Raw genomic sequence first — 27,914 nt, forward strand, 5'->3', positions numbered from 1 at the left:
GTGGGAATGGGAATCTTCATAAAACTTGAATAGTCATGTGTGTAGAAAGCTGTGGGTTATGGCATATTTCATGCATTCAGAGATTCCAGATGCTTACTATTAGGGCTAGATATTCCATATTGGTCCAACAGAACCCAGTAGATGAATAGAACACAATACTAGAAAACAGGTTAGAAGCTATGCACATTGCATCAATCCGCATGCTAAAAGTGCAGCTGAGAAATAGTTCTAACCAATACCGTGGAAAACATACAGAATATTTAAAGGCAGTCTGCATCCTCTCTTTGACTACCAACAGATTCCCCCTTTGAATATGCATAAACACACAAAAAATACCATAGTGTCAATGAAATCCTCCAGCAGTACAAGGGAAACATACATCATTCTGAAGATGCTGAGGAAGCACAGGTGTCTTAACTTAGAGCCTGAACCAAAAGAAATGTTTTAGAAAACTGTTTGTATCCTTAATAGTATGCAAGAAAACTTGTACTCTATGAAACAGGTGTAGAACTAAAAGACAATAAAACATCTTAAAAAGAAAAACAAACTGCTGTGTGCCAGTGGCTTGTGATTATATAATTAGCCACTCAGGAGGCTGAAACCTGAAGGTTTCAAAACTAGCTTGGGCATAAAGTCTAGCATACTCCAATTAACCATTAAAATGCCATTCTAGAGATATGGCTCACAGAAAACCAGGTATGATGAAGCAAGCTGAACAAATGTAAGGCTTGGAGGAGGAGGAGGAGGAGGAGGAGGCAGGCTAAGAGCTGAGGATTACAGTTCAAAGCTAGCACAGGCAAGAAAGTCTATGTGACTCTTCTTTCCAATTAATCACCAAAAAAGATGGAAGTAGACCTGTGGCTCAAAGTGGTACAGTGCTAGCCTTGAGAACAATAGCATAGGGATAGCGCCCAGGCCCTGAGTCCAAGCCCCAGGACCAACATAAAAAAAAAGTACCAGTATATAGCTCATCAAAGAATGGTTCAAATCAATCAAATGAATAAAAAGAATATGTTGCAGATTGAAAGAGACACAAAATGGCCCTGCAAATATAGATAGAACATAACAAACAATCGTGGTAGCAGTATTGAGCAATCACAGAAGAGAGGAGCTAGGAAGGGAAGTACAGGATGTCTTCAGGAGCAGGTCATCCATCAAGCCGGAATCCTAGGAGTTGGAGATGTGAGATCAAAGGCTTATTATCATGGCCAAGGTTGATACATGGGGTGTCTGGGTCGAAACCTGGCCTGGTTTTAATTCAGATTCTAGCTGTTTCTGCTGAGGTAGCCTTCCTTTCCAGCAATGTTCTAGATCAGCAGTGCTTCACAAGTCACTGCCCAACTGAGCAGCATGGAAAGGAAGCAGTTCAAGATTCAGCCAGAACACTAGCAAACCATCAATCCCATTGTCAAATGTATCACAGATACACTGTAAAGAATCCTGCTCCTTCTCCACCCTGAAAAGAAGTGGCAGCTCCAATTCAGTGTAGGGTATATAGTCTGCTCCACGCACTAGATCCCTTACCTGCAGGAATTGGGCATGTCTCCATGAAGAATATGCTTAGATGGGCTGATGGGAAACACACACACACAGTGGGCACAACAAAGGGCCAATGAAAAAAACAAGACATGGGAAAAACAGTGCTATTCAATGGGACCATAAGTCACACTGATGGAAAGACCCCAGCAGTGCCCATTTGTGTATGCAAAAATTGGTATGGCTGTAAATAAGAGACATTTGATCAAATCCCATATGCACCATGCACAAGTCACTGAAACTTTCTGAGCCCCAGTTTTCTGGATCCAACTAGGAGTACTAATAGAGTTCCTCCAACATGCTTGTTGGAAGCATCAAGTGAAGGAAGTCCTTCTCACCCTATCTAGCCAAGCAGTTAATCCGATGACACATCTTAGCAGGAAAAGGAAGAAAAGTAGCTAGACATAGTAGCACATGCCTATAATCCCAACACCCAAACAGCTAGGCAGGAAGACTGAGAATAGTCTAGCCTGGGATACATAATGGATTCCAGGTGAAGCTGTACTACATGATGAGATGCTGTCTCAAAAGGAGAAACAAACCATTGTGTCCCTGTTCCTATGTGATCTTAGCTACATTATTCACTTACTCATTATTTCTTGGCCCCTAACTGCTTAATTTGTAGTATAATGTATTCCTTGCTCAAAACATTATTTTAAATATTAAACGAGGGCAATTTAAGACAGTCTATTTTGAAAAGTGTAAAGAGATGATATGATACTAATATAAGGCAAACTGATCATTTTAATAGCTGTCTACTTTCTAAAATATTAAGTTTTATTTTCTGGTTTTGGTTTTGTTGGCAACATAGTTTGAACTTGGGGACTCTTGCATGCTCAGCTTGCTTGCTCAGCTGATGCTTTACCACTTGACCCCTGCTCCCAGCTCTGTATTTGGTTATTTTAGAGACAGAATCTCGTGAACTTTTCTGCCCAGGTTGGCCTCAAAATATGATCTTCCTAATATTAGTCTTCTGAATAGCTTGGAATATAGGCCTCCAATACCTGACTGTATGGGGTGTGTGTGTGTGTGTGTGTGTGTGTGTGTGTGTGTGTGTGTGTGTGTGTGTGTGTGTGTTTATAAGATTGGGTCCCACTGTGTAGACAAGCTCGCCTTGCATTCCTCCTACCTAGGCTCCCAAGTGCTAGGATAACAAGTATGTACCCTATGCTCAACTAAAATAATGATTTTTTATTTCATACTTTACACAGTATTTCCACAAAGTGGAATACAATTCTTCTATTTAAAATGAGAGTGTACTGTAAAATCTTTGATTCATCTTCAGGGAATTATGACAAAAAATCAATCCAAAGGTGATTTATGATTACATTTACATAACATACTCAAAATAAAAAAATTACAGAGATTAAAAAACAAATTAGTAGTTGCCAGGGGTCAGAGATGGAGTGTAAAGGGGGAGGTAGTGAATATTGCTATGAAAGAGCAACCGGAAGGATTGCTATGGTGATGGAACTGTTCTGTATATCAAATTACAGCAATGCTCATTTCCTGGCATGAGTCCTTTACTATAATTCTGCAAGTGGTTACCATAGAAGGAAACGAGGTAAACAACACACAGAATTTCTCTGTATTTTTTTCTACAACTGTACATATAGTACTGGCTTCACACATTGTATAATTAATTATCTCAAACTACTAGATTAATTCCAAAGTGATGTGAAGAGTTCATAATAAATTAGAAAAGGCAGTTAGTGAACAAAGGACAATTAAAACCTAGAATTAAAGAGGACAAAGTTAAAGGAATAAATAATCATCTTGAGAGATTATGAAAACAGGACAAGGGAATCAATGAAGATAAAAGTATAAAATTAAGTAATAAAAAAACACAAAATACTATAGAGAAGGTAAAATCCAAAACAGTGTTCTATGTACTGACCAAAAAAAAACAATAATGTGTTTACCAAGAGGATTAAAATATAGATGAATAACCATGAAAATAAACCTGATTAAGTTCAAGGAAGAACACATAAATCCATATGGGTGATATTTTTAAAATTTTTAAATAAGAGGCTATTACATACTGTATTAAATTTAGGGCAACAAATTTAAACACAAAGGAAGTGGGTATTTTCCTAACAAATACAAGTAACCCAAAGGATTTGAAAAGATTAACAACCATAGAAAACACTGGAAGGGTAATTATGGGTCTGGTCTAGTCACTAAAAAGGACATCAATACCAAATGGGATTTACAGGTGAGCTTTGTTGGATATTTAAAAAATTCATGAAACTGTAACGGCTCTGTATATCAGTCTGACAATTAAAAAAAATCATGACATCTAAGGGCAATTGAAATATTCCAAGGCAGAGAAAAAGAAAGAATATTTTGTGGCGTATTTTAGATAACTTTATAACTTTAATCCTCAAGTCTGATGAAAATGCATATAAAATGACTTCAATGTCATGCATGAATACAGTGTAAGCTACATAAATGAATGGCTGAATATCGATCTAGGAGAAAATTAAAACCTAGACAAAAATCCCTTCAGTAAATGTGGAAATTAGACAGCAACAGCAACCATAAAGACCAAAATATCCATTTAAATTTAAAATCAGGCAGAGTAGGCCACTTGCACCATTTTTATTGAGATCTGCCTGAACTTCTAGTAAATGTAAAAAGAAAGTTAAATATGGGCTGAAAATTTGGCTTGAGTGGTAGAGCACCTGATCAACAAATATGAAGTTCTAGGTTCAAACACCAGTGGGGGGAGGGGGAGAGGATGAAGGCCGGAGGAGGAGGGAGGGGGAGGAGGAGGAGGGAAGGGGGAAGAGGAGGAGGGAAGGGGGAGGAAGAGGAGGAGGGAGGGGGAGGAGGAGCAGGGAAGGGGGAGGAGGAGGAGGAGGGATGAGGGAGGAGGAGGAGGGAAGGGGGAGGAAGAGGAGGGAAGGGGGAAGAGGAGGAGGGAAGGGGGAGGAAGAGGAGGGAGGGGGAGGAGGAGCAGGGAAGGGGGAGGAGGAGGAGGAGGGATGAGGGAGGAGGAGGAGGGAAGGGGGAGGAAGAGGAGGGAAGGGGGAGGAAGAGGAGGAGGGAGGGGGAGGAGGAGCAGGAGGAGGAAGGAAGGAAGGAAGGAAGGAAGGAAGGAAGGAAGGAAGGAAGGAAGGAAGGAAGGAAGGAAGGAAGGAAGGAAGGAAGGAAGGAAGGAAGGGACTATTGTAACTATTGGGAAAAACTTACCAGAACAAGCAAGAGAATTTGATAAGGTAGTTAGACATAACAAATGCTTCTAAAATCAATACTCTTGATATTCTAACAGAAAGCACTTAGGGATAGAAAGGGGAGATATATTCTACTCATAAGAGGAAAAAGGCCTGGTAATTCTTGAGAAATAAATGCATCAAAAAGACATAGAGTAGATAAAAAGAAAAGGACCTATCTGATTGAAAGTCATAAAACTAGATCAGAGAAAAAGGAAGGAAATAATATTTGTTACATAAAGATTTGTATTAGTTAAGAACTAAAATATAAATTTAATGTAATTCTACTTAGAAAATGCCAGAGAATGGCCCAAAATACATTCAGCTACTATAATCAAATCAATATGCTTATCATATACACACAAATAGATAAGATAGAATAATCAATAAATAAACCCTAGTACATAAAACATGGAATAGCTAACAAAGATAGCTGTTCTGTTCATAAGGAAAATTTCTCTCTACAAATGCTTGTGATGAAATAAGTCCTGGGGCTTGAACTCAAGGCCTGGGCACTATTCCTGACCGTCTTTTGCTCAAAGCTAGCACTCTAGTACTTGAGCCACAGCACCACTTCTGGCTTTTTCTGTTTATGTGGTACAGAGGAATCAAAGCCAGGGCTTCATACATGCTAGGCAAGCACTCTACCAATAAGCTATGTTCCCAGCCCATTGCAGAGGTTTTATAAAAAGAGAATTAACTTTGTATAAGAAAAAGCCATAAACTGGGAACTGGCAGCTCACCTCTATAATCCTAGTTACTTAGGAGGCTGAGATCTGAGGACTGCTGTTTGAAGACAGCCCAAGCAGAAAAGTCGTTTGAAGACAGCCCAAGCAGAAAAGTCCATGAGATTCTTGTTGCCAATTAACCACCAAAAAAGCTAAGGCAGGGGCTCAAGTGGTAGAGTACTGGTCTTGAGCCAAAGAGCTCAGGGACAGTGCCTAGGCCTTGAGTTCAAGCCCATGGACTAAAACAACAACAACAAAACAAACCAGCATAATAATATAAGGATATATTATCAGCAAAGTCAAAGCATATGGATTTGGGGAAAATATCTGTAACAACAATGACAGATAAAAAGCTAATATCTAGCCAGGGGTATATGGTTCATGCTTGTAATCCTAGCTAATCTGGAGGCTGAGATCTGAGGATCCTGGTTCAGTGTCAGCCAGGTAGAAAAGTCCATGAGATCCCATCTCCTATTAACCATCAAAAAGTCTGAAGTAGAGTTGTGGCTCAAGTAGGAGAGTGCCAATCTTGCATAAAACTCAGGGACAGTGCCCAGGCACTGAGTTTAAGCCCTAGTTCTGGCACACAAAAATAAATCTGGCAGCCATAGTTGTACATGTGTACAAATATATAAATAAATTTAGAACTCACACAGTAAAAGCTTCCATATACAATATGATCTTTGCTTATTAAAAAAAAGTCAGGAAATAAACTAAAATTATCACTTGGGAGCGATGCTTATTTTCTTCTTTATGTGTCTCTATATTTTCTACTTAGATAAACATTAATTTCATCATAATGAAATAAAAGCAATAAATGTTACTTTTAAAACATTACACTAAATAATTGAGTTCATTTTGAAAAGTCGGGGGGGGGGGAACAGATTGAAATACCCCTTTCTCTTAGAAGCTGTCCAAGTAAGAAATATACAAAGTCAGGATCCATTACCCCTCACCCAGCAGAAAAGTTACTCACCTAAGGCAAGAGACTAAGTGGCTATTTCAAGGAGCTATTTGAAGCAGTAAATGGGTATTCTTCCCCTACCTAACACTTTAATGACTTAAGTAAATCAGAAAGCCATTTGCACTGCTCTCAATTATCCAAGGAGCTGCTGAGCTTTTCACTTCCTTCCTGTTCCTGCCCTGTGGCTGGCCGCCATTTCCCTGCTCAGGAACAGCTCCAAAATGGGGGCCCACAAAGGAGAAAGACATGAAATGAATTAAGTCGATTTACCTTCTCATTAGCAGCTCTAATAAAAGGTCTGATAAGTGAGTTGGTCACAACTCATGGTTAAAATGAGGGTTTCAGGACTCTTGCTAATTTCATTTAAGTAAACCTGCTTTTGGAGAAACAAGATTTGCTTGCAATACACTTTAATGGATTTGATGACTTGCTATTTTTAAGAAAGCCAGGACTTGTAATAAGGCAGAATTTTTTCTTTCCTCACTTTAATGTGCACTTTAAGAGAAATATTAGGACACAGAACAATGCCCTTGAACATGAAGAATCATATCCCCAAGTGAGAAGTAGGGTCCCCAGCAGACTCTGAGGAGGAAGGAAGCTGTCTGCCTGGTGTCCAGCTCTCCAGAGCAACTTGAGCAGGCCAGCAGCCTTCCAGGGAAGCATGCCAGGGCTATCCAACCACAAAGATTGGCCTACCAAAAGCCACATGTCCACATATAGCATTCCCCTGTATGCACTGGGCAAGTAAGTCAAGAGACAGCACAGTTATTAGCCCAAGGTATTCACAGCACATAATCTTTGGGGTTTTTTTGTTGTTTTTTGCAAGTCCTGGGCTCAGGCCCTGAGCACTGTCCCTGGCTTCTTTTTACTCAAGGCTAGCACTCTGCCACTTGAGCCACAGCGCCACTTCTGGCCGTTTTCCATATATGTGGTGCTGGGGAATAGAACCCAAGGCTTATATGTATGTGAGGCAAGCACTCTTGCCGCTAGGCCATATTCCCAGCCCATAATCCTTTGTTATCAGACTAAGTAGCCCAGTTAACATTATCAATAGTGCAAAACATAACATTCTCTTACTTGAAAACAACGATAGCTCCTGGACATGGGGGACAGGCCAGAAGGAAGATCTGCAATGGAAGAATTAAAAAATGATTAGCAAGGAAACAAAGCTTAAATACAGTGAGACAGTGTTATTTTAATAGTCACATACAAACAAAAAAGGACCAAAACTCTGGACAGTGTGTTTGTGTGTGTGTGTGTGTGTGTGTGTGTGTGTGTGTGTGTGTATGGGGAAATTGTTCATGATATGTATTAGTTAAAAATCCATTTTAATATAAAAGGCAACCAAGCAGCTTTCCAAACTACAAGTAGTTGTTTGTGCTCATCCATGCACACGAGAGTGTGTGTATGTATGTGTGTGTGTAGAAAGACAGAGACAAAGACTAGTTTTCAATGCTTCAACTTCAAGATGACACAGAAGTCAGCCTTAGATGCTTATAAGCCAAGGCAGGTAAAAACAGATGGTAAGCCTAGCACGTGCTCACAAGTGCCACCTGGTTTGCATCCCATGGGAGGAGGCATGTTTATCAATACCCCAACAATGCACACTTTAACAACTAAACATATAAAACACCAAATTTCAGATAGGCCAGAATGTTTAGTATAGGTAGATCTTAAATATTGCATGGACTACTTAAGTATCAATAACTTGCTCAGTGTTTGTCTAGAATTACAGTGGCTTTGTTGTTTTGTCTTTATTGTTGTAGTATTGGGGATTGAACACAGGGGATTTGTGCATGTTAGGCAAGCTCTATATCACTTGAACCACGCCCACTCCTATTCCTATATTTTATCAGGCAACCCTACAGTCCTATTACCCTGATTCCAACCCCCCCTTAGACACACACACACACACACACACACACACACACACACACACATATCTTGATCTAATTCTTTTGTTTCTGGGCATGTCTGAGCAGTTTGTGACAGTTGCATTCTCCTCTCAGAAAAGCAAACAAAAAGAATCCTATTCAGAGACCAATCAGTTCCTCACTACTTGATATTACCTTAGTCTCCGTTGCAATGTTTGAAAACATGCTGTCTGACTTTCATTGCTGCAAATTTCTTAAATACCACCTAGATGTACTGAAAAAAATGCCCTGTCAAACTTGTTAGACATGCAGATTCCCAGGTTCTCCCATGAAACACTTGGACTCCATAAGCCTGAGACCTCAGATGTTCAATCACTCTTGGTAGCAGATCTGCTGCAGGCTTGATCTTAGGCTAGAATACTGCACAGGAATTGAAGTCATTGATCCTCAAGGAAGGACTGGGAAAAGAATGCAACTGAGGTCTGTAAAGCTCCTTTACCTATAGGGATTGATTGAATGGTGCAGCTTAGCAATCACTGACCTGGGTCCCTATCTGGTTGAACACTCTGATGAATATAGATTACATGCATTAAGGACTTGTTGACTTTAACATTTTATTCTGCAGCTCTCTCAGAATCTACCTTTAGAAGAAACGGGATACTAAAAGGAGAGATACCTGGTTGGCAGCTTGAATCCCTGCCAAGAGGAAGAGAAAGAAGAATGGGAGAGAGGAACTTAAAAAGAATACCATCAGGAGGCCATGGCTCATACAATACCTCATCAAAGAACCCCTCCAAGGAAAGAGCCATCCACAATGTGATCTACTCCCTGTGGATCAATGTGATTAAGTACGAAACCAAAATAATTACAGGTCTACAATCCTTATTGGCAATCACAAATCCAAAATTCTCTAAGTACTGAAAAGCTGGTTCTTTTTCAAAGCTAATGTGGTGGCAAAACATGGCAAATGGAGGTGAGTCTATTTATAATACATTTATTCCACTTATAGTGAATATTCATGTATTTTCCATTAAAAATAATGTATTTGATTGAAGTGCACTGCCTTAGACCTAGTATATGTAAAAGATTCTATCATGCATCATATTGCCTTTCTAAAAGCCCCAAAGATTCTGATTTTTTAATATATCAGACTACTAGATTTACATAAGGATTGTAGGCTTGGAAGTTCAATTATACTAATATTAACTCATCCTCCAGACCCAGCCCACCCCTCAAGAAAAGCAAGAAAGCAAGCAAACTGTACTCTTTATCCCTGATCCAGTGGAACCAGGAACCTTTGTTACTCACCTTGGGCAATGGAATATATTAGAGGTTGCACATAGTAAGCCGGCACAGACAAATCCAAGGCCACACTACACTGAGAGGAGACAGGGCCCAACCACCTGGGAAGGGTCTTTGTTACTTCTAGGATCCCGGAAGAGCCATGCCAACAGCCCTACTGAGCCTGGGGAATACTCTCAACATGCTAATCAAGAAGTAAAAATGTAACATTGTGCCTTACAGCTAAGTCTTGCTTTTCTGTATTGGCAACCAAGATAGGATAAGCGGATTTCTGGAGGATGATTTCCCTCGAACACCATTTGGCTGATTGTTACATCCAGGAACCTAATAGGGGAAACACGCTCCCATTGAAACATACTCAGCTTTCATATCATTCTCCTTCACTCAAAGAATAATTTCTTCTGAGATAGCTAATCTAGTCATTATTATTATCATAATCATTATCATAATTTTATGCTGACACTAGAGCTTGAACTTAAATTCTCACTTGCTGTTTTTCCCCACCTCTCAAGGCTAGTGCTCTACCACTTCAGGTACATCTCCACTTCTAAAAATCTGTTTTTCTCATTTGTATACTAGGAAATAAACCCAGAGCCTTCCACCTCAAGTCTTCTACCACTTGAGCCACACCCCTAGGCATTTTATATAAATCTTGTTTTGGAGGTAAGGTTTTGTTCATTTTACCCAAGCTGGCCTTGAACTCATAATCCTCCTGCCTCTGCCTCCTGAGTAGCTATGATTCGTTATGTGCAAAACCATGCACAACTGCTTGATTCTAAATGAGGTTTTCCCATAGTAATATTCAGGTGGCACCACTGTGGCCTTTCTCATTTTGTTCATGTCCTCCCATCTTGTCCATCTCCTCCCATCACCAGGAAAAAGGCTATCTTTTGCAAACAATTTTTAAACCAGATACTATATAGAGTAGCTCTGAAAGAGAACCCCAAATTCATTATATTCCATTTCCTGTAAACTCACAGCCTCTATTAGGAACTTCAAAGATTTCTAATATTGAGCCTCTTTGACTAGTGAGACCACATCTATCTATTAACTAATGGAACCTCTAAAATACATTTTAACTTAAGAGGCCCTAAGGCCCCTAGCCTTGGCTTGACTACCCCTGCTTTCTTCCTTGAGTGACTTAAAAATACCTCCAAATTTGGCTAGCATGTGTTTCAGAGCAGCAGACAGCTAAACTACCCCTAGAGTGGCAAAGAGAGTAGGAACAGAGGACTCTGAGAAAGAAGGGAGATGAGAGTGTATCTCAGCATATCCCAGCACCAGCTGACCCTTCAGAATCTCACTAAGCCCTGAAAACGCTACAGAGAACGACCACTTGCTCATCACCTGGTAGGTGGGCAGGGCCTTTGGGGTTTTTTTTTCCTATCATTCTTTTTAACTTGTTATTATAAAGGTGATATACCGAGGGGTTACAGTTACATAAGTCAGGTAATGAGTACATTTCGTTTTGGACAATGTCACTCCTTCCCTCTCTCTCCCAGTTTTTCCCTCCTGTCCCCATCCACAACTTGTATAGTTCATTTTCAACATAGTGTCTAGTAAGTGTCACTGCTGCATGTTCATCCTTTGTCCCTCCATATCTGTGCCACCCCTTACCCTCCCAAACACAGTAAATGAACAAAGAAAAAAGAAAAGGAAACAAAACAACAACCAAGAAAAAAAATCTAGTTTCCATTTCCTAGAGTTCATTTCCATAAAAATTATTTCATATGCTTAGCAGTACCATGTTTTCTCAACCCAATTTTACAGATGAGGAAACTGAGAGATAAAAGTTCTGACCAGCTTTCTGATGATAACAGAGGTCCCCTAACTCCTTATTCAATGCTCTTCCCACCTCCCACCCAATAAAGACCAAGCCTTTACAGGGGCTTTTGGAGGCTGTGGCCCTGTCATATGATCTCATGGCACATAGAGTTACCCCAATGGCTTTGTGCTGGTGCCACTAGATAGTCCATAAGATCCACTTCCTACAATGTAAGACATCTGAAAAACACAAATCCAAGGTCTTTGTCTTTCTGTTAGCACAGTCTTTCTGTTAAAACGGTAATTACTGTGTGCCTGAGTAAACACAGAGACATTTAATGAATCGTTAAATAGTATACAGGAAAAAAGCCCCATAAATCACTTATGCAGGCCAGTTTGAGTCCAGTGGCTCCGCCCTCTCATCCTTGGCTCTCTGGCTGGTGCTTACAATTCTATAATTCTTACAAAACAGACTTATTTGGGAACTGCTTATTTTTTCCAGCAAAGTCCTCACGTTCCACTGAAAACCAGTTTTTCAGCCTTCTCAGAAAAGACCCCTCTTACTAAAGTTCACCTGCTTTTTCCTATGAGGGTTCCAGCTGCTCTCCCTGTCTTCCCCTACCTCTGAACTTCTCTGCTTCCACTTGCCTTCCCCAACCTGTCCTGCTTCCTATTCCTGTCTCAAGTCCTATTAGCTTCAAGTTCACTACCATCATTGATCAGCAGTCCATCTATTTCTGTACCTCCCCAACATCAGACTGCACAAGCCACCACCTCCACAGTACCTAAAGAAGCTAGCATATATTCACATGAGAAAGTGCTAGTATTAGGAGGAACAGAAATGAGAGGAGCTTGGTTACCCAGTTTAAGCAGTGAAGGAAAATGGGGTAACTTAATGAAAGGGAACAGGAAAGTGGTACAGTCTCAACCCTGTCTCCCACCAGGGAAATTCCACTTTCAATAATGGCACCCAGCTAGCTGGAGATTCCTAGGGATAAGTGCTTCTAATCATAACCCACCATTGGCAACTTTTAACTCCTTCTGGTGCTCTAAGTCTATCCTCAGGCTCCATTCATTAATGTTCATATTTGGGGGCCCTTACCATCTCTCTCTGGACTACAGTGATAATATCTTCCCTGGTCATCTGTCTCTAGGCACTCAACCACAATAAGAGTCTAACTAATGATGTTCCAGGGTTGGAGTATGGTGCAAAAGGTAAAGTGACTGCATAACAAACACAAGGCCCTGAGTTCAAACCCCACTAAGTACCATAAAACAAAAATAAATGCCACTCTGATGTAGTATTTGAAATCCTTCCAAGGCTCACCAGTACCTATAGAAAAGGCTCAAGTTCCTAAGCATGACAGACAAGTCCCCTCTCTAGCCTCCACCTGTTCTTCTATCATGGGAGCCTCCTGCCTTTCTTTGGCCAAGCTATTCTGAAAGGACCTCCTGCTGATCAAAGGGCTTCTATCACTTATTTCAAAAACCTCCATTTCAATCAATTATATGTATACATACCAATGATCAAGGAATAATACAGGAAAGTTAGGTATATATTTTCCATTCCTATCCTGTTTCCTTAGTACACAGCTATATGTGAGTCTTCAAGGCAACAGAGCCATTGTTTGGTATCCATGAGGGACTGATTTTAAAACTTCTGTAGAGTCCGGGGCTGGTGGCTCCCACCTAAAATCCTAGCTACTCAGGAGGCTAAGATCTGAGGATCATGGTCTAAAGCCAGTCTGGCCAAAAAAGTCCCTTTGAGACTCTTATCTACAATAAACTACCCAAAAAAGCCAGAAGTGGTACTGTGGCTCAAGTGGTAGAGTGCTAGAGCACTAAGAGGCTCAGGAGTTCAAGCTCCAGGACTGGCCAAAAAAAATTCTGGAGAGATCAAAATACAAAAATATAAAATGTTATACTATTTACATACCACCTACACATATTCTCTAAATCATTTCTAGATTACTTATAATGCCTAATACAACGTAAATACTATGGAAAGTTGTTTCGCTATATTTGGGGGGCAATAATGCCAAAAATGTGCAAAAATTTTAAGTGCACAAGTAATTTTTTGGTGGTATACAGTTTGAACTCAAGACCTCATGCTTGCTAGGCAAGTGCTCCACTACTTGAACTATACTTCCAGAACTTTTTGCTTTAGTTTGTTTTTCAGATAGGGTCTCATGCATTTATCTTAACTACACTCAGATCTCAGTCCTCCCTTCCCACCTCCCAAGTAACTGGGGCATTTTTTTTTTTTTTGGCCAGTCCTGGGCCTTGGACTCAGGGCCTGAGCACTGTCCCTGGCTTCTTCCCGCTCAAGGCTAGCACTCTGCCACTTGAGCCACAGCGCCACTTCTGGCCGTTTTCTGTATATGTGGTGCTGGGGAATCGAACCCAGGGCCTCATGTATACGAGGCAAGCTCTCTTGCCACTAGGCCATATCCCCAGCCCCGACTGGTGCAATTTTTATTAATATTTTTGTTCCATGGTTCATCTAATCCATGGCTATGGAAACAAAGGATACAAAGGTCCAACTGTATATATTTTAAGATTTTTCTATTGCATAATGCTAAATTGTCTACCAGAAAAGTTACTTAAACTGATGTTCCCTTCAAAAAAATCCAAAAATGTCTTATCATTTTGCAAGCAAAAACATACACACAAACACTATATGTTACTTTAATTCCCATTTTCAGATTACCAGAAATGTATATATTACTTTAATTCCCATGTTTCAGATTACCGGAAACGTTAAAATATTTTCTAACATGTTTATTGGCCAGCCATATTCTTTTTTGGGAATGAGACCATCTGTGCATTGTCTGTTTTCAACTGGTACATTCATTTCTTACTGAGTTATAAGAGCTATTTATACATTAATAACTGGGTTAACAGTTATGATCTATATGGCATTTATTGCAAACAATTTTCCCTGGCTGTCACTACCATAGTTCTGCCTATGGTAGTTTTCTGATGTACAGAAATTTTTTTCTATGATGTTCACGTAATCAGATGGTTTTGTCATTTCCTTTATGGCTTCTTTCTCTGATATCATGCTCTAAAAATCTTTTACATCCCTGGGATTATAAAAAGAGTCACTTTGCCAGACGCCAGTAGCTCATGCCTATAATGCTAGCTACCCAGGAGGCTGAGATCTGAGGATTGCAGTTCAAAACCAGCCTAGGCAAGAACATTCTTGAGACTCTTATCTCCAATTAACCATCCAAAAAAGCTATAAGTGGAGCTGTGGCTCAAATGGTAGAGTGTTAGCCATCAGCAACAAAGTCCAGAGACAGTGCCTAGGCCCTCACTTCAAGCCCCAGAAGAGGCACACACAAAGAGTTTTCTTAATATTTCTGTAAGTTTAATTTTAATCTCTAGACCTCTAAAATGAAATGAAGCATCACTTCTCCAGTGAAACTTCCCTGTACTCCATGGTTCAATGTTAGTCTTCATATCCTTGAGTTTACCTCCAAAAATTTACCATTTCTATCAAGACAAGGAGTTTACAGGGGCTTTTCTGAAAGAGACAAAAGGGAAATAAGAATTCCTATTCGGAGTTAAACTCAAAAATCTCTTAATGGAAGACTGGCTCAGAGTTTGCTTGACATCTAAACAATGAATTGGGTTGGTAACCATGAAGTACAAAATTTGGGTAACTACAAAGATATTTGGGGGACTATTCACACTCATGTAAGGAGCCACTTCTGAGCTTATATCATCAGGTATTCTGGTTCCACTAGAAAGTTCAACTTTTTTAAAAATGACAGCTCTGGCTACCAGTGTCTCACACCTGTAATCCTAGCTAGTTAGGAGGCTAAAATCTGAGGATAGCAGTTTAAAGCCAGCCTGGGCCAAGAAAGTCCATGAGACTCTTATCTCCAGTTAACTACTGAAAAGCTTGAAGTAGAACAATGAATAAAAAAGTTAAGGCACAGTGGCCAGGCGCTGAGTTCATGCCACAGTACTAGCACACATGCATATGCGTACCCTCCACCATACCCTACACACGAAGAAGTCACAAACCTATGGCTCATACATGCAATTCTAGCTACTGTGAACACTGAGGTCTTGAGGATCATGGTTTAAAACCAGCCTGGATAGAAAAACTTGCAGGACTTAATCTCTAAAGTAACCAGTAAAAAGCAGAGCTGAATATGATTCAAGTAGTAGAGTGTTGGCCAAGCAAGCAGCTGAGCAAACTCAAGGTCCTAATTTCAAACCTTAGAACTAGCAACCAAAAAAGGCTGGAAACAGGGTAGGTAGTTACATACACAGCTTACTTTATTTCCACTTACTTACTTATATTTATATAACCCTATATAACTCAGGCTGGCCTGGAACTCACAATCCTCCTGCCTCAACCTTTTGAGTGCTGGCTTTTCTATGCATGCTTCACTATTCCCAGTGTTTAATAAAAGTGTTCAAGTCAAAACACTTTCATCCACATGCTGTCTCCAATATCAGCACTGTGACTTTGGGTTATAAATGGAATTTTCATCTGTAAATCAGTGATAAAAATAGGGCTGACCTATATGTCTTACAAGGTTTTGGACAGGATGAAATGTTAAAAACAAGCAAACCATTTGGCTTAATGTCTTAGACATACATAGCAGTCAATACATAGAAGCTATAATTGCTCCGATTTCAATAGAAACTCCATCACTATGGTGCGTTATATTAGCAACAGCTCCAATTCAACTTGCAATTCATTTAACTTCACTTATACTAATTGTATGCTTGTATTAATAACATTCATATATATGACTTGGTTTCCTTTGTTCAGCTGCCTACAGAGAGAAAATATTTAACCACTTAGACTTGTCCTTCATCAGTCAAAGATTACAACAGTACTATTTCACAGGGTATACATGACAATTTCATGTTTGAATAACCTTGCGTTCAGTGCTTGGTGCACCATAAGGAATAAAATATGGATGCACTCTTGATAGCGTCATCCTTACTGAATAGCCCTTGTCTTCTCCTCCCCCAGAAAATTCCAACCAAGTGCATGGCAACTTTTATTTCTCCAATGAAGCTTCTCAAATAATAACTCTGGACAATGCCACTTTTCTCCAGCAGCCAGAACAACTCATCTGGTTCTTGAATTTCTCATTTGGGATATTAAATTGCTCTCTATTGTCACACACACAGTTGTTACAGTTACATAGAATACCATGTAGTAAACTGAGAGCTAGGATCTGATTATCAATCTCTCCTCCCTGACGAAGCTCAAATAGCATTTGATGAGCCACTAAGTCAAAGTGTCCTTTGCATGGTTAGCAAAGCCCTCAGTGATGTGGCCTTCAGACAGCTTGCCAGTTTTACCTCCCAGCATGCTTTGCTTCCCATACGAACCTGTTATTACATTTCTAAACCAGAAAGAGTAATGGTGCATAGGTCCTACATCCTAGACTCAACTACTTCTTCCATGAAGCTACAAAATGTATTCTGGACATTTCTATCTGGACACTGCTCAGGCATCTGAGATCTAACATCCATAAATCTCAAGAAATCACCTTCCTATCTGCTGCTCTGGGAGACTGACTGGGGGAGAAAGGCAGCACCTCCAAATAGAATTCCCAGTGACAAAGGCAGAGAGACAGAGGAAAGTAAGTGATCAAGATACAAACACTGCAGCAGTAACCATGCCAGGGACCACTGCAAGAGGCAGCCTTACTAATGAAAATACTGCATTTTGCATATGACACTTGTTAAGTACAAAGGGAAAAACAGTCATCTGTAGTGGTAGAAGCTGACTGATACCACCTTCATTAAGTGAGTAAGTTTACCATCACAGTACTAGGACACACCATTACACATCTCCTGATATGCTGAAGCCATAAGGACACACCATTTCTAGGGTTATTTTGTACAAAAGTATAACTTTAACCTAATCATAAAAGACATCAGATAAGCTCAAGCTTAGGACATTTTACAAAGAAATCTGATGAGTACTCTTCAGAACTGTCAAAGGCTGGGGCTGGGGATATAACTTTGTGGTACAGAGATTGCCAAGCACACACAGGACCTGACTTAGATCTCCAGCATTAAGAAAAACAAAATAACAAAAAGAGTAACAACAATGAACAACACCCCCCTCCTCCCCACACACAAAAATCCCCACAAAATTGTCAAAGTCTGAAAGAGACTGAGGAATTGGGTGAAAGGAAAGAGGCACAATCCAATGCAATGTGGAATCACAAAAAAGAAAATTAGTGAAAATTCTGGTGGGACTTGAACAAAGTTGGTGGTGTAGTTAATAATATTGTACAATGATAGTTGTGTTGTTAATTGTGTTGACAATTGTACTATAATTATGTAAGATGTTAACATTAGAGGAAGCTGGGCAGAAGATGCACATGAATTCTTTGGGTTCTCTTTTTAACTCTTCTAGATGTCAGAATCATTTCAAAAAATTTGAAGTGGTAAGGTACTCTTATCTAATTAGTTAATCTTCAAAGCTTAGAGCTATCTTAGATCTCTTCTTTCTGAACCATCCCATACAGTTAGTCCCCAAGTCCTGCCATCTTGTCACTTCAAATTTTTTCTTGTAACTCTAACCTACCTCACTCTTTTTTCTTAGTTCATTCTCTATTATTTTTATCAAATGAATACAGCAGTTTCCTCTGTGACCTCCATTACTGTCATGTTCTTACTCTTAAAATAGCATCCTGGTCATGTTATAATCCTCAAGAATTTCAGATGGCAGGTTTAGAGCTGTCCTTATCAGAATCCCAGTGACTACAGAAAATGACAAGCAGATTCTAAAATCCAGATGTACTTCTAGGAACCTCATATTCCTAAAACTTACCACAGAGCAATAGTAATAGAGTATGGTACTGACACAAGTATGAATATACAAGAAGTAATTTCTAAGAAGCATACCAAGACCATGGATATTCATTTGTTGAAGTAGAGATGATTCACAACCACATGAAAAGCAACTGACATTAGATCCCTACGTCAAAGCCATACAGAATCATTACCTCAAAATCAAAGACCTAATTTTAAGAGCCGAAACTATAAAACTTGTAAATAAAACTGCAATTAATTTTCTTAACTTTGGATTTGCCGATGAAAGTGAAGATGTAACATCAAAAGTATAAACAAGGGTCTGGGGATATGGCCTACTGGCAAGAGTGCCTGCCTCATATACATGAGGCCCTGGGTTCGATTCCCCAGCACCACATATATAGAAAATGGCCAGAAGTGGCACTGTGGCTCAAGTGCTATCCCTGGGCAGAAACAAGCCAGGGACATTGCTCAGGCCCTGAGTCCAAGGCCCATGACTGGCAAAAAAAAAAAAATTCAATCAAAAAAAAAGTATAAACAAAGCCAAGCACCAGTGGCTGACACTTGTAAACCTAGCTACTCAGGGCTGAGATCTGAGGACCTGGGTTCAAAGCCAACCCAGGCAGGAAAGGCTGTGATACTATTTCTCCAATTAACCACTAGAAAACCAGAAGTGGTACTTTGGCTCAAAGTAGTACAGCACCTTGAGTGAAAAGAGCTCAGGGACAGAGTCCAGCTCTGAGTTCAAGCCCCACAATCGACAAAAAAAAAGCCAGAAATGGAGATGTGGTTCAAGTTGTAGAGTGCTAGCCTTGAACAAAAATGCTCAGGTACAAGACCCAGACCCTGAGTTCAAGCCCTAAGACTGGTACAAAAAAAAAGAAAAGAAAAGAAACCAATTCATACTAAAGTCATATGAAGCCTTGAGTTTGATCTCCAGTGCTGTATGAGTCTATACATGTGTATATATGTATGAAAAAGGCAACCCCAAAAAGATGACAAATGGCTAGGCACTGATGGCTCATGCCTAGAATTCTAGCTACTCAGGAAGCTGAGATTTGAGGATTGCAGTTCCTAGCCAGCCAGAGCAGGAAAGTCTATACTATATTCTCCAATCAACCAGAAAAGACATGAAAGTGGAGCTGTGATTCAAGTGGTAGAATGCTAGTCTTGAGTTTACTCTGGGACTTAGGGACAGGGTCCAGTCCCAGAGTTCTTGTTCCAAGACTGGCAAAACAATGAAACATTATAACTCTACCATTGGGGGGACTGATAACTGAAAGCTATGACATTTCTTTGAGAGGTGATAAAAATGTTCTAAAATTGATAATGGTGATGGTGCATGATGATGCATATACTTATGAATATACTCAAAATTGCACGATCAAGCACTTTTAGTTTTTTACAGTGTCTTGATATGTAGTTCAGGATGGCCTTGAATTCACAATACTCCTGCCTCAGTCTTCTCAATGGTGATATTATGGGCATGTGCCACCATACTCAACCCTCCACCATACACTGTAAATGACTAAATTCTGTGGTAGGTGAATTATTGTCTTTATGAAGGCTTTTGTTTAAACTCACAATCTTTGAGTAACTGGTTATTACTTGGTGGATAACATCCAAAGACTTTCATGTAGTATTGAAATCACCTCCACCATCATCATCCTTTGGCCCCCCCCCCCAACAAGTGCCTTTCTATCCAACCAAGGTAAATGTCACCATTACTATTTGCCTTTGTAGTTTCTACCTTTGCCTTACTCTCAGGGTTCATTCCGCCGGGGGTTCCCTCCTCCTAGTCCATTTTCACATTTATAGCCAGCTTTCTTTCCAGTGAAATGTCCTCTCCCATGCAACTCTTACCCTTTCTTCCTCCCTTACATACTGAGCGCCTCAAGCATTATTCAATGAAAGAATAAATGTAAGAAGCTCTCGGGGCTGGGGATATGGCCTAGTGGCAAGAGTGCTTGCCTCATATACATGAGGCCCTGGGTTCAATTCCCCAGCACCACATATACAGAAAACGGCCAGAAGTGGCACTGTGGCTCAAGTGTCAGAGTGCTAGCCTTGAGCAAGAAGCCAGGGACAGTGCTCAGACCCTGAGTCCAAGGCCCAGGACTGGCCAAAAAAAAAAAAAAAAGAAGCTCTCCCATGTTTCAGTTTCCTGCACCAGAGAAAAATCGTCCCCAAACTACAGATGTAATTCTTTCTTCCTTTCCTGGTCAAAGTAATACCTCACAGCTTCCATTACCCATCCTACGTCCGCAGGAACAGTTTCAAATTGTCACTGTCTATTTCTCCCCAAACCTTTATCAAAGAAACCACTGAAATTATATTGTTCCAGGGCTGCCGAGTACAGTTGTGTAGGTTGTACACTGCACAACCCTAGTGGCGCCATTCAATTACAGTCCATGTGAATGGCACCCTCTCCTAGGGTTGTGTAGTGCATAGCCGTTCGTGGCAGCTCTGCCTGGAAACATACCTAGAATTTGGGAGGAAAGCCCCACCACCCCACAAAAATACCCATACAATGAGTATCAGTATAACTCACTGTAATTGCAGTGTATTACAGTTCAGAAGCAGGCAATCTTGTCATGAAGATAAGGAAAACATTGTGATGTATGCCTGTAATCTCAGCACAGGAGACTGAGGCAGAAAATTTAATGAATCCAAGGCCAGTCTGGGCTACCTAGTGTAACTCAGTCATAAATAAATATAAATAAATAAGCAACCAACCAACCACCCAACAAACCAACCAACTAAAGGGAAAATAAACTGAAAAGGATAAACATGGTCATAGCAAATGAGTTTTTCATGGAATTACAAAATTGAAGACTGGGAAAATGGCTCAAACACAAGGCCCTCAGTTAAATCCACAGTGCCACAAGAAGAAAATGGAAAAAGAAAAGGGGAGGGAAAAGGAGAGGAAGGGAAAGGTGGGTAGGAGAGAAGAATGTGGCTACAAAGTGATAAGTGAGTAGGTAGCATATACCTTGTCAATACCCTGGATAAGGGATTACAAGTGGTACATAATTTACTATTTATTAATTATTGAGCCAGGTATGTTGCATACATCTGTATTCCCAGCTATTTGGGAGACACAAGCAGGAAGATCATAACTGTAAGGCCAACCCTGGCAAAGTTCAGGAGATCTTCTACCAAAAGGAAATACAATCAACAAGATGGAGTTATGGCATGCTCTGGCTTAGAGCCAATCCTTAGCACCACAAAAAAATGTTATGACTTCCTTATTTCTAGAAATTTCCATTGACTATTTTGAGGCCTCAGGTGACACCAACAATCTTTGAGTGCTTACAATCTGCCTAGAATTACAGGCAGCATGTTATAAGCATAATTTCATCCTGTGGCATCAGTGATACTGTCCTCCCTAGCTACATATGAAGAAACTAAGCTGCAAAAAGAGTATTACTATGATTCCATCTATATGAAAATCAAGAATAGGAACAAAAAATCAACAATGAGAACAATTAGAATACTACTTACCTCAGTGGAGGGTTATTGCCAAGAAAGGGATAAAAGGAATTTCTGGGATAATGGAATGGTTTTTTTTTGTTTGTTTTTTGTTTTGTTTTGTTTTTTTTGCTTTTGTAATCGTTTGTCTTTTTTACCCTGTGTCTCTCGATTCTGGTATTCCCTTACAGTTTCCTAGTTCTAATACCTGTATACATGGTTTCCAGTGTACTCAGATAAGATACAGAGAGAGTGAAGGTATGACCACAGGAAGGGGATACAAGAGGATCATCAGTAATAGAAGCGGGCTGGGAATATGGCCTAGTGGCAAGGGTACTTACCTCATATACATGAAGCCTTGGGTTCAATTTCCCAGCACCACATATACAAAAAAAACGGCCAGAAGTGGCACTGTGGCTCAAGTGGCAGAGTGCTAGCCTTGAGCAAAAGGAAGCCAGGGATAGTGCTCAGGCCGAGTTCAAGGCCCACAACTGGCCAAAAAAAAAAAATAATAATAATAGAAGCTACGGTTTTACATCGCATGTTGAAAGTAATTACAACAGTGATATAATAGTCGTTTCCATAACATGGAGTTCATTTCACTTAACATCATCTTTTGTGTTCATAAGGGTATAGCTATTGGGCTCTTGTGATCCTCTGCTGTGACTAGCCAACATTCTCTCTATGAAGTCTTCGCCCAGGATGCATGTCTTATTAATACTCTCTTCATGTCCTGAACTTTCATAATCCTAGCACTGATCCCAGTGCAGTGTGGTAATGTGTTTGAGAAAAGGTTTTTGTCTTCTTTCTTAGGAATACCAAATATAGTGCCAGAAGTGCATAAAGTAAGAAGTTAATAAATATATTTTTTTAATTAAAGAATAAAACTTTCTTCACAAAACAACAACAACAACAAAAAGAGTATTATATTCGGTTCCCGGTCAGGGAAAAAAAAAAGTATTACATTACACAACCAACCCCAAAACTATCTGACACCAAAGGTCATGTTTGTAGTCAGTAATACATCTGTCTACCATAAGGTAATTTCTCTTTTGTGGAGTTCTCGCTGACCTAACTTCCCATAGTGTCTATCACAGTGACTGACCCAGAAAAGCTCCCTAAGACCTCCATGTCAATGGGTCTCTGAGTCCCAGCCCCAGCCACTCCAGTGACACAGCTGGAGAGAAGTGGAGCAGATACAGAGGGTAAAGAGCTGTGATTCTTCCTCCTCTGTCCTAGTTCAGAGAGGATCATGCTGCTACTTTGACCTCAATCCCAGAAAAAATATTTAGAACAGGATGACCTGGTTGCCTTGAAACTCATCAAGAAAACTTGGAAGTAATAGAGCCTAGGCTAAACCATGGGGAGTAGGGAAGCATGGCCTCCAGTTCCCTGCAGGTAGGTGATAAACAGGGCCAACGTCCCAGCCACGTGGGCCTGAAAATGTGTGCAAAGCTCTATCATTGATGGTCAAAGACATAGTTGTTTTTCAGAGGGAGTGGGACTGAGATAGGTGCATAGTACTTTCGCCTCCTTTGGCCTCATTTTTCAAAATGAAATAAGAATACCTAACTCTTGCAATGTTGCCAAAGTTATAAAACACCCAGTGCCAAGCCAGGTGTGTGGACCATGCCTATAATCCAAGCCCTCAGAAGGCCAAGGCAAGAAGATTGCAAGTTCCAAGGCAAACTCAACTACATAGTGAGACTCTATCTCAAAAAACAAATAAACAGGTAAATAAATGAATACAATGACTCGTGTTTGCATCTGTTGGTCCTTGAGGTCAATCTAGTCCTAGGAAAGGGCCTACAGCTGGCTGCCAAGGGCTTTCTAATATAAACTACTAGATAGATTTCTAATCTGGACTTCTAATTCAGACTTGCCATCAACAGTGATAAAGGCAATGGCAAAATCCCCAACCACTCATCAGGTCATTTTCACAGATAGAAATCTGGTAGCCAAAAAAAATTAAATTAAAATTTTAAAAATCTGGTGGCAAGAATGTAAAAGCCAGTAATATTCTTATCTCTGTACTCAAGAATTGAGGAAAGGATGGGACTCTACCAATGAGTATTAATCTCATCTAAGTACCCTGGATATACTCGTATATACTCGTATTAGAACTAGGGAAGGGAAAGAGAATATCAAAATCGAGAGATAAAGGATAAAAAGACAAATGACTCCAAAAGCAATATTTACAAAACCATTTGGTGTAAATCAACTGAACAGCTCATGAGGGGAGAGGGGAAAGGGGGAGGGGGAGGGAGGAAATGAGGGAGGAGGTAACAAATTGTACAAGAAATGTACCCACTGCCTTACGTATGAAACTGTAACCCCTCTGTACATCACTTTGACAGTAATTATTCAAAAAAAAGGAAAAGGGAAAAAAAGAAATGAAGCCCATTAAATCTGCTTTCCTTCCTTCTCACCATTTCTCATTTAGAGGAAGCTCTGTGTTTTGCTAAGAGTTCATCCTGCCCAGTAACTATAAGCTCTTGAAAGGCAGAACTTTGAAGTTACTTGGATAGGTGAAAGATATGCAAGGATATGTTGGGGTCAGCTGCACCTTTAAGGGGCCACAGCTGACCTCAGCCTGTCCCTCCCCTTCCTGTCCTTAACCGGAAGAGAAGGAAGTCTGACATCACTTGAGGGACAGCCCCTTGGGACCAATCAGGGGCCCCTCTCTTGTGCCCGCCTTTGGGGTACATCTGGGAGGCCCCTCATTTGAATAGACAGAAGCCCTAGAGGTTTTCTCCAGGGACCCACGCGTCCGTGTCATTCTTGGCGGCTTTGGGGCACCCTGCGACCACACGCCACCGAGGCTACCTGTGGCCATCGCTCCCGTGTGAGCGATAAAGGGCCACTCAGGAAGGGGCGGACAAGCCCCTTCCCCCCCCCAAGCGAGGGGAAGTCGAGAGAGAGAGCCCACAAGGATATGCTTGTTATGCAGAGATTACAGATGTGCAGTGGTGTGGAATATGCTTGTAATACCAACTATTCTGGAGGTAGAGGCTAGCCTGGACAAAACCAATATAAGACCTTCTCTTTAAAAAAATAACATAACCAGACACGAGTGGCTGATGCCCATAATCCTAGCTACTCAAGAGACTGAGACAACAAGGATCATGATTTGAAGCTAGCACTGACAGAAAAGTCTGTGAGCGTCTTCCATGAACAAGCAAAATATGGAGTTGGAGCTGTGGTTCAAGTGGGAGAGTGCTAACTGTAAACAAAAAACCTGAGCAAGAGTATAACAAGTCATAGTGTAGTCATAGAAAGTGGGGGCCTGGGGGTGGGGGTATGGTTCAAGTGGTAGAGTACTTGAGTAGCAAGGACAAGTCCTGGGTTCAATCCTTAGTACTGAAAGAAAGGATTAAAAAATGAAATGCCTAGCATAAGCAGAAAGAACCCTTAGAAGAAAAAAAATTGAAATGGTTCTGGATATTTGTATGTCTCTATGCCATATTCCTATGTCTTCAGGTTCAGATCATGGGCATATGCTGTTTTTATGTTTGAAAAACATGATACTAAGGCAATGTCATAAAAATAAAAATATGCTGGTGAACCACATGGGACATAAACAGAGGCTTAATGGGCTGGAATGCTAGGAAGCTTCAAAAGACCAAAAGACCAAAGCATGGTGAGGTTATTCACTTCAAGCAGCTGAAAGGTTGCTTTTAATTCTGGACACTCTCAAGCCACTAGTACAGCTTGGATAAAATGGCACTTGGGCAACTAGAGATTTTAGAAGGGAATTCCCCTCACTATTTTTTTTTTGCAATTCTTTGTAATGTCAAAGATCACTTTGAGCCTGTTTCATGTGTGAAGCTTTATAGGTCTAATCTTTTAGGGAGGTAAACTAAGGTATAGCAGTATGCATCATATATCTCCCACCTATTGCAAACAGCTGGGACCTAGCTCTTGGCCTTTGCTGTACAATTCTACTCTTGGAAATCCTCAGTGCACAGTCAAGTCACCTACAGTGATTTTTCTGTGTCAGTCCTGGGGTTTAACTCAGGGCCTAGATGTTATCCCTGGGCTCTTTTGCTCAAGATTAGTACTCTCACTTGAGTCACAACTACTCTTCTGACTTTCTAATGGTTAATTGGTGATAAGAGTCTCATTGACTTTCTTTCCCCTGCTGGCTTTGAACTGAAAACCTCAGATCTCAGCCTTCTGAGTAGCTAGGATTACAGGTGTGAGCCACTGGTACCTGGCTCCTATAGTAATTTTAAACACCAATTCCTGTTGGAAGAATGTGGCACACAATCACTGAAGAGTCAAGGGAAAGAAAGGGGACACAGTTCAATGCTAGTCTAGGCTATGTTATATCCTATTTCAGAAAAACAAAACAAAATAAAAACCTGGCACACACTGACATAGCCTATATGAAGCCTGATTCTCAGCATCACAAATTATTTTTTGGTGCCAATCCTGGGTCTTGAATTCAGGGCCAGTGCACTGTCCCTGACCTTTTTGCTCAAGGCTGAACCAATTAAGCCATCACTCTACTTTGGGCTTTTTGATGCTAAATCAGAGAATCTCACAGATTTTCCTGCTCAGGCTAGCTTTGAATTATTATCAAATCTCAAATCTCCAGAGTAGCTAAGATTACAGGCATGTGCCACCAGCACCCAAGCACAAATTATGTTTAAAAAAGCAGAGCCTATTGTCCCAAGACTGCAATATCAGCTACAATAGGGAAGCAGGAAGATAAGACTAAGGCCAACAGGGTAAAAGTGTGAGAATCTACCTGAAAAATAAAACTAAAGCAAATTAGGCTGGGGAAATGATCCAAGTGATCAAGCGCCTACTTAATGAGGGGGGGGGAGAGGCAGGGATGGGAGGGATGGAGGGATATAAGGAAGGAAGAAGGGGGAAGGGAAGGGAGGGGAGGGGAGGGGAGGGGAGGGGAGAGGAGGGGAGGGAAGCAAGCAGGCTTCAGTCCCTGTTTCTAAAATTAAACATATAGCAAAACAAAAAAGTCTACCATCAAGACAAGAAGCAAGGGCTGGGAAGGTGGCTTAGAGTGCTTGCCTAGCATGCATGAAGCCCTAGGTTAGAGTCCTCAGTATCACATAAACAGAAAAATCCAGAAGTGGCACTGAGGCTCAAGTGGTAGAGTGCTAGCCTTAAGCAAAAAGAAGCTCAGGGCCAGTGACCAGGCGCTGAGTCCAAACCCCAGGACTGGCAAAAAAAAAAAAAAAAGGCAAGAAGCTAGGAGCAAGAAGCTAGGAGCATAAAGCGTGGGTCCCATAGTTTGAAGCCAGAAGGAAAAAGAAGAAAAGGAGAAAGATGTGCAAGCAGTCACTGACAAATGGGAAGGAAACTAGAGAACAAATTTGACCTGTCAGAGAAATGTTCTAAATGTTAACATACCAAATTCCCATCCATCTCCCAAATTCCCTATCGTAACATGCCCTACAGGCTAAAACAGCCCAGAATCAGCAAATTGAACTCTTAAAATCTGTGCTTTTCCTAAACAAACATTTCCAGAAAAGGGATAAAAATGTCTGCTTTGATGGAAGAACTTCTTTTCCTTCCCAAACCTTGTCTTCCCCGCCCCCAGCATGTACCTGACCCAATTGCAAAGCATGATGACAAGGAAACATGAAATCCCATGTGCTTAGACTTTTAAAAGCATTCTTCTGTCTGTGCTCTGACCCCTGAGCTTGGGTTTTGTTCCCAACCAAGGAAGGACTGACATGGATAAAAGGGCCAGAGATGCTGCATATTGAAAGTCACCAAGTTGGCCTTTTGTTCTTTTTTTCAGGCAAGAACTCCTCCAGAAAGTAGACATCAAAAGAAAAATTCAGCCAGTGATGAGCTGAAATTAGACAAGATGTGATGAGGCATAAATGAGGGAGGAAAGAAAGAATCCTTTTGTACATGAAGGGGCACTTTTCTGAAAAAAAAAATGCCTCAAATTACAGCACTTTCCACTTTTGCTCCATGCCAAGAAGCTTCACATCGCACCCAACACCAAACACATTTGTCAGATTATAAGGAAAAACTGAGACAGATGCAAATGACCCAGAGTTTGCTGGTTTGGCAATTATAAGAAGAAAGGAAATGCAAGTTCCTTTAGATTCACTCACTGTTTCCTTGGCCTACTGACACACACACACACACACACACACACATATTCATTAATATTAAGGAAGGGAAATACACACAAGTCTGTAATGGAGTAAACCACTGGTACTTTGAAAATATCAAAATACATGTACCTTTTCTAAGGGAATGCAATGAACAA

At 40.6% G+C, this 27,914-nt stretch overlaps 1 protein-coding gene across 5 annotated transcripts in view; it reads right to left on the reverse strand.

The window, feature by feature from the left end:
* Nucleotides 1-27,914, reverse strand: part of Tmem164 (transmembrane protein 164) — a 162,011-nt gene that overhangs the window by 82,630 nt on the left and 51,467 nt on the right. For all 5 annotated transcript variants that reach the window (XM_048336830.1, XM_048336831.1, XM_048336827.1 and 2 more), the window contains one exon: nucleotides 7,521-7,570. In XM_048336830.1, coding sequence (XP_048192787.1) covers nucleotides 7,521-7,570 — 50 coding nt within the window. The remainder of the gene's footprint in view (nucleotides 1-7,520; nucleotides 7,571-27,914) is intronic.

Source organism: Perognathus longimembris, chromosome 28, assembly GCF_023159225.1.
Source record: "Perognathus longimembris pacificus isolate PPM17 chromosome 28, ASM2315922v1, whole genome shotgun sequence".
NCBI lineage: Eukaryota > Metazoa > Chordata > Mammalia > Rodentia > Heteromyidae > Perognathus > Perognathus longimembris.